The sequence below is a fragment of the Pecten maximus genome, chromosome 6, assembly GCF_902652985.1.
Source record: "Pecten maximus chromosome 6, xPecMax1.1, whole genome shotgun sequence".
NCBI lineage: Eukaryota > Metazoa > Mollusca > Bivalvia > Pectinida > Pectinidae > Pecten > Pecten maximus.
In genome coordinates this window covers 38531658-38546165 of record NC_047020.1, presented here as the reverse complement: position 1 = coordinate 38546165, position 14508 = coordinate 38531658, and the positions used below count along the sequence as shown (strand labels likewise).

The following is a 14508-nucleotide window of genomic DNA, read 5'->3' as shown; positions in this document are numbered from 1 at the left end:
AATTACGCCATTGTCCCTTTTGTTATCGGGCGACGTAACATGACGTGTTTAATTCCCTACTATTGTATTTTAAAGTGACTTTTATGATACTGGCCTATCAGATTGTATCTACTAAATCCCTCGAAATGTCTATGAATACTTTATTTTCCTTGACATCAAGAATTGTAGCGTTTGTCATCGTGTAGGAAATCGAAATACTTGGTATCTTATTAATAGTGTGTGGAATAGCTTGCAAAGAAATATACTAAATAATCATTTTAAGACGAACATTTTTTCACAAGTAAGATGTGTGGATATTATTATAACCAATTAAGAAATCTTTGTTGTCTATAAGATAGTGGGAGCAACTACACGGAATAATATTCTGAAAGTTGATGCAGTTAATGGACTTTTCCTAATAAAGAGCTGAACGTCACGTGATAGACTACAGATGGGCGACAAGGTAAGAAATCATGTTTCGAACCAAAATATCTCTGACTTCCAGATATGATTTAGGATACTGTTTGTCATTTAAGGCGTTGTACATATGACATCTGACTATTCTCTGAAACCACGACAAAGACATTTAGAAAAGAAAGAAGAAAAAAAAGCAGGGTAAATACTAGCCGCTATTACAGACTAGTAAATCAGAAATCCCGGGTTTCAATTTAAATGATTTTGCGCTTGTTTTAACATATTTTATTGACATATAGACGTGCGGCTAAAGATTAGTCAGTAAGTTTTATCAACTTATATGTGACTTCTCCTGTAATGCAGCGATATAAAATACAGCTATGAATGATTATGTTTAGTTTTATTGTGTGTGTGCGTGTTATTTTTTATTTATTTATTTATTTATTTATTCTTATTATTATTTTTTGGGGGGGGGGGGGGGGGGGGGGGGGGGGAGGGGGATGGGTAGGGGGATGATGCATTATCAGACAGGCCGTTTAAAAGAAAATCGCAATATCAGAGTTTAAGCAAGCTAGGTTGTCCATGATATAGATGTACGCGCCATGTGGATTCTGAAGTATAAATTATGCAGGGTTATCATGAGACCGTTTAAAACAAAAGCCACAATATCAGCGTTCATGCAAGCTAAGTTGCCCATAATATAAATGTACACGCCATTTGCATTTTGAAATATGGATTATGCAGCGTCAATAAGTAATAACCCTAATTTTAAATATCGATAACTCTTTCACTCTAAATAAGGAAGGTCATCGCGTGATATTTTGAGGATAATGCGCGTGACATCATAACAATAAAGACGATAAGGTATTATTAGGACCAAGAACCGTCTTCTTAATCAACGCTAAAAATATTATATGGGGCAGACGGTTACATAACGTAGGTACAATTTGTATAACCCTCACGCCTAAGGGTCACCGAGTACAGTCAGGGAGACGAAACATGGCATTTGGAACCTAGCCATAGGCGGAGTCTTGTAGGCGGCAAACCAGTAATCAGAGACCTATTATAGAAGGGACAAGCAACGCAATGTAGTTATATATTTCTCTAGCTGCATTATCAAAGTAAATAAATAAATAAATAAATAAATTTAGTGATATTTTGGATTCTAAAATCGTCTGATAGATATTAAGTCATGAAGATAAAGTAGTGTTTTATGATCAATTGTGCTGAAGATTTAAATGTGTATGATTGATGAATACTAGCTATAATTTACCATAGGAATGGTTAGTTTTATATTCTTTATTTATATAATATCTGGTGAGTAACGGGAATGGACATATTAAAATATAAAGAAGTTCTGCGAAATAAAACGCAATGTAAATGTTTACCAAGAAAACAAGCATGCTTAAGCAATACATGGTCACTACCGGCTTGCGCTAACAATAGAAACAGTGACCTTAATCTTAATGAAAAAAAAAAACAAAAACAAAAACAAAAACAACGAAACTCGAACTTAATCTGTAGCTACACATACTGAAGTTACATACCAACATTTACCAACACACGTGGCTGAGAAAAATGCGGAAAACCGAGTTGACGGACGGACTTTGGGGAAACCAATAGTCCTCACGGTTTCACCAGTAAGGGAATAAGTGTATTATTTGTCGATGTTCACTTGACTTGGTAACTAGTGTTGTTAAGGTTTGGTGTGTATAGAAAAAACATCAATAAGATTTTCAAGATGGTGGCCATTTTAAAATCTGATATGGCTCATAATTCCAGCGAAAACCATCTATGAACCACATACATGTATGACTCATTAAACGTGCTGTTTCGATATAACTTTCCCGTCATGATCAAGAGAATTAGTAATACTATTTTCTAAATGGCGATCATGACGGCCATATTGAATATGACACGTATGGGTTTGAAAATACCTGGCATAGCTCATTATTGAAAGTTCTGTCTTGTTGCAAGAATCAGTTCAGGAGAAGTAGCGATACAGGGGAGACTTTCGTCCATCGGTCGTGTTTACATGTGTTGTGACCCCACTATATATTATACGTTCACTAAGCACAGAGGAGGGATTGAAGAAAACTACTGTGTCGATTATTCCAATTTCAGAGATTACATTAAGATTTATAAGAAAACACCGAGAGGAAGTCTTCAATATGGTCTCAATAACAGAGGTGGTCTTTTAATGAAGCATAACTAACTGCAATTAATTGATTTATTGAGATAGAAAAAATAGCGGTCTTTCAAGAGAGAGAGGACTTCTTTACACACCATAGACGATTTGATTTGCAGGTTTGGTCGTAATTGATTACACGGCAAATTAAAGAAATGAAATGATATTATTTATAATATTAAAATCACTTTTTACATTAAAGGCCCATCTTCGTAAACTCAACTTTTCTCTACCGTCGGTTTATCGCCATGTTGTTCCCCGAAAACCCAGAATCATACCACGGAGAAAAAGCGAAGAGTACCGGGTGACTCTTCCACCTATAGTTATGACGGAAACATCCGAGGACTTCGATGATTCTAATGATATGACGGATAAATCTGAGGACTTCGATGATTCTAATGATATGACGGATAAATCGGAGGACTCCGATGATTCCGATGGTAAGTAATAGACGTGTTAATTCTTACAATCGGAACACCACAGTGATATTATCAGAAGACGTATCTTGCCTACCGATATGTATGGTGGCTCGTTAGGGCCAAATATCAAATCTCGCATTCTCACTCTCTCGACCTTATGTCAAAAATACGAGAATGCGAACACGCGACGGCAAGAAAGCAAAATCGCGACGGCCAAAGTGCGAGATTAATCTCGCGTTTTCACTGTCGCGTTTTTGCATTCTCACTAGCGGGTTTTGCATTCCCGTCTTTTCGCTCTTTGGCGTTCTCGCGTTTTTGCTTTCTCGCGTTTTCGACCACAGGTCGAAATTGCGAGAAAGCGAGATTTGAGATATACTCAATTGGGTGTCTTGGTCTCGCCATCCCGGCTTTCCTAAGTCACGCTCCAAAATAAACCTTGTATTGTAAAATACAAACCATGTATTCTCTATTTACATGTTAAACGTTGTCAGGTCCTGTGGCTGGTTTACTCAGTTTTGTACATGTACTTGATATATCATGTGCGAACGATGCCCTATTGGACATTAAGAATATATTCAACGCTCACATCTTTTTGACCTGTCTACGAAGAACACAGCATAAAATGTTCAACGTAAATTAAGGAATAAATTTAGACAACTAATTGCATCCTTTTTTTGTCGTGTGCGTACTCAACGAATAAAATTTATTCTAAATTAAGTGTAACTATGCTCACAGTTTCAGATGACGTTGTCATTTTGGAGGAAAACAATCAGCGATCTCGTCCGATGAGAAGACCTGCGGACACGACTGGCTTGACAGTGTATCTAGCTGCATGTAAAAAGTACAACATAACTCCAATGTCTACGCTACGACGCCAACTCCAAGGTGAAATGGTCTCCATAAAGGACCAAACCATACAGGGGAACAACGCCAAGGCCTTCGCTTTGGCACTAGTGGTGAATATGCATTACAATTAAACTCAGTTATCCCGAACTTTGATTGTTCGAAGAACCCGCTTATCTCGAACGAAAAATATTCTATTTCGAGAGGAAAATTTTATATATAGGTATACTATGATTCCTCGAATGCCGCGGTGGCCGAGTGGTTAAGGTGTCCTGACACTTTAACACTAGCCCTCCACCTCTGGGTTGTGAGTTCGAAACCTACGTGGGGCAGTTGCCAGGTACTGACCGCAGGCCAGTGGTACTCCGGCTTTCCACCACCTCCAAAACCTGATGTTAAACAAAAACAAACAAAATCCTCGAATGCTTAAGATATATCGACGATTTTCAATATGATTTACAATTCTTAATATACATGTATAATACAAATTAACGAAAGATGGACAGCATTGATATAATTACTTAACATATACAATAGATCTATCAGAATATAGCATATTGAAAATAAATATTACAGTAAGGTCACAGATGTTTGACATTTCTGAGCGGCAATATCGAATGGATAAGTGAGTGGAGTATACAATAGTGTAGTCAGGGGATAGACGGCTATAATGTTGGTAAACTGAACTGAGTGAAAAAAAATATAAGCTAAAGCTGAGTTACAGAACGTGCTGTAAAACACAATTTCGAGTACTTCCCTACACTTTAACACTAGCCCTCCACCACTGGGTTGCGAGTTCGAAACCTGCGTGGGGCAGTCGCCAGGTACTGACCGTAGGCAGGTGGTTTTTCTCCGGGTACTCCGGCTTTCCTCTACCTTCAAAACCGGGCACGTCCTTAAAGGACTCTGGCTGATAATAGGACGTTAAACAAAAACAAACCAAACCAAACCAGAACTGCTCAATAAGCACCCACATAGAAGACGAAAGATTGTGTTGTTACAACTATAGCCACATTATATGATTAAGCAAACACGAATGTTTTTTAATATGTCACACCGATGAAAATGTATCCGCTGGAGGATGTACTATCACAAAATGAACTGTAAAGAAAGGAATTAAGAAGCGACTGGCGGCCATTTGTAATGCCAGGGCCGAATGGTGCTTACCGATGTCGGACGATTGTGACAGATTAAAGTTTTATGAAATGGCATTTTTATCTTTTTTTTTTTTTTTTTTTTAATATAAAGGTGTTTTATCATATTATTCAAGACAGATTGATTTTATTTTCTATCTCATCTTGTGTTTAAGGCAAACTTCAGTATCACCAATATTGACCTAGAAGGGAGTTACCTGGGACGAGATGGTGTTACTTATATAGCTGATGTCCTAAATAACAATGCCAACATTACAGAATTGGTGAGTATAGGACTTATAGCAAGTTTTTCATCTAAAACTTAAACATGGATTTATATATATATATACATGAATAAAGGATGTTTCTACATGTACATGGTTTTGTATTTCTAATCGGAGCGGTGATGATCACAATTTTAGCATATTCAATATTCACCAGATGGCGCACTCACATGACAAAAATACAAACTATCATAGAATAATTTGTAATTATTGCGATATTAATTAACCACAACTCTTTCATTGTGAAAGCCTCTTTTGTATATCACATACCATTTATAAGATGTTTTGAAGTTTTCAGTTTTGTCGCATTTTGTAAATGGTGTATAAAATGTAAAAAAAATTTGCCCTACTTACCAAGTTATAGCTTGAAACACTCTTTTAATACGACTATATTGTAAGTATGTTGAGGCTGGTATTGTTACTTTGCTGGTGGGCTGGTCTCCTAGGTTTGCCGTAATCTGCCTGCCATATTGATTTATATGAATAGAGACATTACTCAGAATACACATATCCTTGAAGTTCGGTGGAATCCAATATTGGAAATTACGAAATTTATTGAATTATCGGGTTTTACACTTCCCCATATAGGTTTTGCCATTTCTTTCGACCTGTTTGAGTTTTTTGTTTGTTTGTTTGTTTTTCCTGTCGGCTCACAAATATCAACACTTAAGGTACTTAGCATCACAGGCGTCTGCTTCTAGTAAGTATTAATAGTACTAGTAGGAGAAGGGGATAATATATTTTCTATTAATACTGACCAGGAGCAGACGCCTGTGTTGGCATCACTGTCGAATTCCGAAAGGACGAAACAACTGTATGATGCAGTGTATTCCGTTTTTGTTTGTTTTTTGTTTTTTTTTTGTTTGTTTTTTTTTGCTCTACTGTATCTGTATCTGAGTACCAATTTGTATTGAAGGGTAAAACTATCTTGTGTGTCATTTGTTTTATTTTATTTTTCAAGAACCTAAGTGGCAACAAACTGATGTCCCATGGATTGCAGATTATTGTGAACACCTTGCGAGACAACCGATCGCTTCGTTCGCTGGATTTGTCGGGTAATGTCTGCTTGTTCTGGTATTCAATCGGTCATGATCAAGTGACGTCATAAACTAATCAATTTTATCATACCAGCCTGCATTCCATACTATCAAATACAGACAACTACTCAAGTACACAATTTGGCATTAAACATTTAAGTAAAGTAAATAATAATTATCTTGATTTAATTTTTCAATATTTTGATAATCAGACATTCCTGACATGCAGATAGAATATCATTATAATAATTTTATTTATTCTTTATTTCCAGATAATGATTTAACGTCAAATGATGCAAGCTATTTGAAAGATCTTTTGCTGGTAATACTCGTTTTTTCCCAGTTCTTCCGTCTTTACACGATAACGAGTCTTACAAATTAACCACTCTCAAAAGCATCCGTCTTGATAATGAATTTATTTCCATTGAAACGCGGATCAGTTTCATAAGGCAGTAAAAAGTTCTGATAAAAAAAAAATGAATAAATAAATTAAATTAAAAAAAAAAAATAAAAATAAAATGATAAACAAAAACTAATAATGTGACAAATACGAAAGCAGGTTGACGTCATTGTCGTTTGATAAAATATTTTCCCCGCGTTATAACGTGAAAACGAGTACCGCTTTGCGATTAATACAGTAACCATCATAATTATCACAAAAAGAAGAAAGTTCAACGATCAATTAACATTGAATTAAATAAAACACTATTATTTTACTTATTTACAAATGTGCCATTGCTCAGGCCGTCGTTGTTACCTATACATTTTTTTTTACATTGGATGTGTTTGTATCTTGATTAACTTTTTGCCTATAAAGTTCGAACTCGCCCTTATTTTCTGAAGCGCAATTTCGTATACTTCGAACAGGTTCGTCAATATTTACTTAATTTTACTCGAACTGACCGACGGTCTACCGTATATCGCGAAACTAATGCGTTAAATCGCGAAACTTTTGCGTTATTACGCGAAAAAACTAGTATTTTCTCCTACGAAAATTATCCCAAACAGCTTTCGTAGATATAATGTGTTTTATAAGATAAATGAAATTTTGAGTTTCTTCCTTTTTGATTGTCTTCGATCGGCTGCGAGTTGTTAAAAAATTTGTTTGAATTCCTTTTCAGTCTCGTTGTATTCTACAGAGGTTGAACTTTTCCAAAAATAAATTTGAGGAAACTGGCGGCGTTCTCATCGCCCAAGGACTAGGTAACTTTCCTCTATATCTACAGTGGAACTTCGATTACTCGAAGCCATCAGGGTCGTTGAAAAAACTTCGAATTATTTGAGTGTTCGAGTTACGCGAGTTTCAGGGTTTGGTATATCTTATATATAATACTTGATATAGAGAAACACTTCGGGTTAAACAGGATCGTCGAGATATCTGAGTTCGATTTGACGAATTTTGCACTGCTCGACTGGACTGCATATGATAGTCCATTAACAAGCAACGCACTCATTATTGAATAAAGGGTATTGTAAAATAACAAACTGATGCGTTTAAAAATATGAGTGACATATATTTAGCTCATAAAAAGGGGTACAGACTTTAACACAAACTTGGATTTTACAAAAGCTTTTTTTCTACTTTACTTATGTTTTTCATATTTTGGCCTCGTTTTGTCGCTTTTTTAGTTAGAAGTAAAATGTGTTTATTCTGTTTGTTTCAATAACGATCACAACATTGTCCTAACTGAAAAATGATTACATATAATGTACCTCAGTTTTCCTTTTGGTAGCCTCCTATTATCATCACATTATACCATTAACACCACAGACGAGTCCTAGACGGACGGAACAGCAGTTTGTCATGCACTTTAATTTTTCTTTGGCTCCACTGTATCTACCTCCTATTTTGTTTGGAGAATGGTGCTAATATCTTATGTCTTTTATATAATCCATTGAAATGGCATGATATGATATTTCCAAGTCCATGTTGTGTTGATGTATTATTTACCTACAGCTAAAAATACAGAGGTAAAAGTGTTGGATATCAGCTGGAACCATCTAAGGGGAAAAGGAGCGGCTGCCATCGGACAAAGTCTAATGGTAGGTTAATCATTGTTAGCAGACTCTCCTTCACAGTGTTATCACTCAATAAATAATTGTTTTGCATTTTAAACACTGAGTTGGATGATTAAATAGAATTGTTACGTTGATTCACCGTCTTTATCCGATTTAGTCTATACAGTGGTCCCCCTCTTATGAGGCCACCCATGGGACAGGCATCGGATGGTCTTATAATGGGGCTGGTCTTTGTTGTGAGTTTTGTCATCTGAGTGACGTCAGTGAGGTCAATGATAACACATGTGTACATGTTACATTATATACATAGACAATTTGTTATGTTTAGTTAAATTGTGTTTATCAATGTTCTCCTTTGTTTACTGTTAGTAATGTTCTGAACTAGGTTTACCTATGGTATGTGTAAATTATTCCACAAAATGAAAGTGCATATCTCGAATAATTAGCAAAAAATGTAAGCAGTCATGCCTGAGTTACCTGGGATACACAACATCACCCCATCACCCCTGAAATCTGTATCTATATGGCGGATATTGTCGATGAAGCAGAAGACGCTTCGTGTTACAGAACACCTGGTCCTATTCCTGTACTTTTTCTATTATCTCTTAAAACTATATTCTTATTCATATGTAACCCTCATTTTATCGATTTCGAGTAAACATGAAATAATTGATATTATGTCGTTATTCTCTGTCGTTTTTGTCCTCGTTTTATCGATTTCGAGTCAGAATTTTTAATATCATGTCGGTATTTGCTGGGGTTTTTTTTGGTCCTCATTTTATCGATTTCAAGTTTGAAATTTAGCATGATGTTGGTATTCTCTGATGTTTTATTGAACAATTTGAAAAAAATAAATTGGAGGGGGGTGGGGGGGAGGGGGGTGTTGCCTTATAAAACATTTACTACGAGAACATTTAATTCATTGTTCATATCATGTTCAATACTACGATTTGTTTAATACAATACTGTCGATAGCATTTGAATTTTGAATAAGATATACTGGTCTCTGGAATATTAGTGTAAGTACCATTTCCATACTCTTTAGATTACAAGATGTATGGTTTTCACATCAAAGCTTTTCCCTTAACTTCAAAGAAAGGCTGAAGGAAGAAAAATAGTCGCATGTTTAAGAAACAGTTGCTATAGTAACATAAATATATTGTGTACATATGTTTACCTATTGTTTAAGATTTAATAGACTACTGGTAACAGAATCTGAATGACATTTTATTGGTCTAGAACAACACTACACTTGAGGAGCTTGATGTTTCCTGGAACGGCTTTGACTTTCCCGGATGCCATGGACTCGGAAGAGGTCTGAATGTGAATAAATCTCTCCGAGAATTGAACGTTAGCTCGAACAGAATTGGTCCTAGCGGAATGGCAAAAGTTCTAGAGGGCCTGAAGAATAACAACACTTTGGTCAGCCTCAAGGTTAGTGAGAATGATAGACAGTGCTGTCAACAACATGGAATGTTTCAACAGTCCATCGCTTACTTTCCAGTGGGTTCCCGTTGGGAGTTTATTTATATAGAGTCCAGTCATTAGAGTTGTATGGGGCTACTTGGCATTCATCAACAAGAAAAAAAAATCAATTACGCATTTTTTCACCATTTTTTGCTTGTATAATGTCATCGTGTTTTACGAATCGTCTCTGCCCCCGACCCAGGGATGCGAACCGAAACTGTGGTCCATTCTCTTGAAACACAATGTCAATAGTCCCTTATGTATATGAGGCTATTTATTTTCATTTCATTTAAAATAGAATAGATTGACATTAGATTTTGGCGTTCGGATATTTTTCAATATCTAATTTAAGTCATTATCGGTTTTACGTTTGAACGATATTGTTCTTTGTTTATCAAACTTATCTAGAGTTCTACAGTATGTCGGTATGTGATCGTTTGTAATTTACTTGTCTCTTGATAAAGGACATATTGCCTGGAAAATCCGGCAATTTACTTGTTTGTACTGTCGTTATTACTACATGACCGTTGATCTATTTCTAGTAATAAGCATCCAGCGAACATCTGTTTGTTAGAATCCAGTACCTATATTGGGCCATGCCGTCGTTATTATTTACTAGACCTTTTATATCCATGTATATGATTATGAAAAGGAACTGACGAGAAAACAACAGACAGGAACAATAGAATTTTGTTTGTTTTTGTAAATATATAAATATAACAATGGAGCCTCAATCTAGTATGTTTCATGCATCGTAAACTCGGGATTAAAATGTAATAGTTGTGTTACGACGATACCATCTGAATATGTACATGTATTATTCTTTTATGGGCGTGGCTCAGATTGCAGGTAATTCGCTGGGATCAGAAGGAACTTTGGCGGTTTTGAACGCTGCATTGCATTCTACCATCGAGGAGATAGATTTCGGGGTATGTGGTACATTGTGATCAACGAGAGTCTGTTGTTCAAATATGATTAGCTTCCTGATAAACTAATATTATGATTCCATGAGAATCACATTGTAGTAAAATTAAGAAAATAACATACAGATGTACTTTTCGAATCTTGCATTTATTAAGTACAGTGTACATTTAAAAACATACTGTAAACGTGGAAATTTACGCGAAAATTTCCCCCAAGCGTATTATTTTGATATCAATTTGCATAATCTCGAACTACAAACGAAGGTGGATTGATCTCGAAATTAACCCCCCGCGAAAATAACCAAGTTACAGTATAAAAAATTAAAGATATACCAGTTTTTGTGGAAATGATGATATCATTTTTCAGAACCAACCTGTGTCGAATGAATTTGTGGACCTTCTTGCAAAACAGAGCGCTCAACGAGATATTAAAGTGCGTCACGGAAAAGTACTACAGTCTAAGACAAGGTCAGAAGTTTGCGACGAAACCAAGTACATTCCGGGGAACCCGCTCATGGTCTTATTTGAATTCATACGAATGAAGAAACTGGACCTTCTGGATGTTTTTAAAACCCTCGACGCCAACAGTAACCACTCTATAACATGGCAAGAGTTTCAGGTCGGAGTTAAGGTACAGTACCAACATATACATCAACTGTTAATGTTAGGATTCCAAGACTCATTACACATTCAATATATTAATGTCATAGGAAAATGTAGTTAGAGATATATAAAAGTTATGCATCAACATATGTAGAAAATTCTCTATTTCTGATTCTATGATCTAGTTTTATTTATTATCAGGAACGTTATTTATTCTAAATACGGGTCCGTGATAGCTCAGTTGGTCAGTGCGTTGGCCAGCGTAACCTCAGGTGAATATCCAAGGTGTGTGGCTCGACGCTTCGAACCCTTGGCGGTTTGTTTTTCTCGGGAACTAGAGGAATGGACCGGTCTGTGCTATCGTAGTTGTGTCCTTGGGCAAGACACTTAAACCTAACTGTTGAGGGTGACATGCGATGGTCCTCCCTTATGTAGTGAGGTAGCCACGAACTACTACAAGGAATTGTGTTCAATAATAATGTTAATGTATTGCTATGTTTGTACTCGTGTTGTTGTTGATAATATTCCAACTCTTTTTCAGTCTTTAAAGACAGCCACCCGTTTTTTCCACCTACATACATATTGGTTAAACATAACCGTTTCCTTTCCAGAAAAGTTATATTCCTATCCGAACTAAAGATTTGGAAGATTTAATTAAGAATATGGACTTAAATAGAGACGGGGAAATCAACTTCAGGTATGCTATTTAGCATAATTCATCATTCAAAAGTAACTATTAGGCACTAGATTGTTGCAAAAGGAAATGCATGTAATATCTAATTCAAGGTCTATCAGATCAGGCAATGTATATTTCGAATACTGTAAAAGTACAATATTTAAGCGGTTAATTTATTTTAGCTATTTCTGTGCTGAACTAATTCAATGATTAGGCTAATAGCAGTCTCTGTCTATTGTTAGCTATGGCAAATACTTTGTTTGCTAATTCATCATTGCGCTTATTGTGTTTAAATTAGGTTTTCCGCTAAAATTTTAGTACGCCAAAAATACCTTCACAGGGTCCTACCATCTGTTGAAAATAACGTCTTTGGCAGATGTGCATAGATAATCTTAGAGTAAGGATATCGCCATTGTTCTTGAAGATCACCATTGTATTGAAGGTCACCATTGTTCTTAAAGATCGCCACTGTTCTTGAAGGTCGCCTTTGTTATCAATTGTTCTTGAATGCCAAAACAAAAGTACAGAAAGTAAAAGATATGAAGAAAAAATTATATTTGAATGCACAGATAATATACGGGTTGTATGTACTTTACTGTTTACATAGAATAAAGCCTACCTTGTTGTTTTCAGTGAACTGGTCGTCGCACAGAAGGCTCATAACGCCAGGGCGGAGAAACTGTTGGCCAATAGTCTGGACGCCTTTGACGACAGCAATATTGGACAGATACATCATGATATCCAAAAGTGGTGCTGCGACAAAGATGTCTGCCTTAAACGATATAAACTCGTAGAATGACGACATTCAGTTTCATACGTTGCTTGATTAAATGAAGGAGAAACAATATTAAGTTATAATAAGATGGATATGAATGTAAAATTTTATAATAGCAACTTGCAATGTATGAGACTTGTTACACAAAGGTCGTTACTGCAAAACATCTAAGTGTAATATGTATTACATTTTTACCATCGAAATATCAAAAATTCATTCTATAAAAGTGATATTTTTCACTAGTGAAAAATATCATATTTGCTGATTTGACCAATCAAATTAATGATTAAAAAATACCAAAATAATTGACCAATCAGAAAGCCCGACATATATGTCAGCACCTGGACAGGGGGAACTACTTTTTTTGTATGCAAACTTTCGCTGTAGGCCTAGTTAGCATACGGGGTAGGTTTTCGTAATATCAAATATATTTCACTCGTGTGGTTAATATTTTGATATTTTTCACGAGTGCGCAGCACTCGTGAAAAATATCAAAATATTAGCCCCACTCGTGAAATATATTTGGTATTACTGAAGATACTGTTAGATATCCTCTATATATTTCTTAGTACTCATCAACATAAAGATTGTTTAATACTCAAATACACATGAATCTCATTGCCCGTTAGATATAGATAATTGAATAAATATATAAACACATATTATGTTTACTAGTATAGTTAAACATAAACTAGTATATGTTTTGTTTTGTTTAACATAAACTCTAACAATTTCATTATAGCAGACGCCTTAAATTAACTGCAAAGAGAGTTGTGTTGACAATACTGAAAGTAAGCACATTGTTACCTGTGGAAATGAGCAAGTTCATCAGAAATAAAATGCGTAAATTCTCTGGCGGAAGATGAACTGAAAGCTTAGTAATGATATCTTTGAATTGGTATCTCATTTGTCATAATAAATTTTAGTAATGATAAAAAAAAGACAAAGATATAAATTGATTTTGTTGTTATTTATAGATTTCTATTGTTACATGTTTGAAGCTTTGATTAACAGGAGACGACCAACACATGTATAATAGCTAGAGACAGAGATCTTAGATCTTAGTCTTAATATCAGTCGTTATAGACAGGCGGTCGTTATAGCAGGTTTGACTGTATAAGTATTTATCACAAGATAATAATTCCTGGTAGAATTGTGTTAGACCATTTTTATTCGCTTATACGGCTGATCAAGATGTCTTGCAAACTTGACGATAACGATTGTGTTTGACGGGAACTCTTTGTTTACAAGTGTCTGTAATCGAATTTGAATGTGATACAATTTTCAATTTGAGTTACGTATATTGACATAAAATATATTGCACTAACATTTTTCCGAATTTCGACCTAGTCCCTACAAATGTGTACTGTGCAGATATAACATATACTATAAAATAGTATCTATTCGTACTTAAACTTATTGGAACTAGTTAAAAATAGAAACATTTTAGAATGTACTATGATAATGAGGACAGGACAAGAGTATCAAACTCGAATTTTCGAATTTGGCTGCAGGAAACTTGCATCAAAAGTTCAAAAGAGAACGTTCTCCAACTTGGAGTATAGGCCTATCAATGAAACTGGAGTGAACGTCCCCCCAGCCGGGAATATTGGTCTACCAATGAAACTGGAGTGAATGTCCCTCCAGCCGGGAGTATTGGTCTACCAATGAAACTGGAGTGAATGTCCCTCTTGACAGGAGTATAGGTCTTTCAATGAAACTGGATTAAACGTCTCTCCAGATGGGAG

At 35.6% G+C, this 14508-nt stretch overlaps 1 protein-coding gene across 1 annotated transcript; it reads left to right on the top strand.

The window, feature by feature from the left end:
* Positions 1–132: 132 nt before the first annotated feature.
* Positions 133–13040, top strand: LOC117329723 (leucine-rich repeat-containing protein 74B-like). Its single transcript, XM_033887816.1, has 13 exons — positions 133–442; positions 2784–3021; positions 3736–3956; positions 5153–5260; positions 6222–6315; positions 6570–6619; positions 7419–7500; positions 8255–8340; positions 9556–9750; positions 10626–10712; positions 11074–11337; positions 11921–12006; positions 12619–13040. Exons 1-13 carry the CDS (start codon positions 431–433, stop codon positions 12782–12784), a joined length of 1689 nt encoding a protein of 562 aa, XP_033743707.1. The 5' UTR covers positions 133–430; the 3' UTR covers positions 12785–13040.
* Positions 13041–14508: the final 1468 nt, after the last annotated feature.

Coding starts and splice junctions, on each gene's coding strand:
- LOC117329723 (XM_033887816.1), top strand. Junction 10,713..11,073: donor TCGAGGAGATAGATTTCGGG/GTATGTGGTACA, acceptor ATCATTTTTCAG/AACCAACCTGTGTCGAATGA. Junction 11,338..11,920: donor AGTTTCAGGTCGGAGTTAAG/GTACAGTACCAA, acceptor TTTCCTTTCCAG/AAAAGTTATATTCCTATCCG.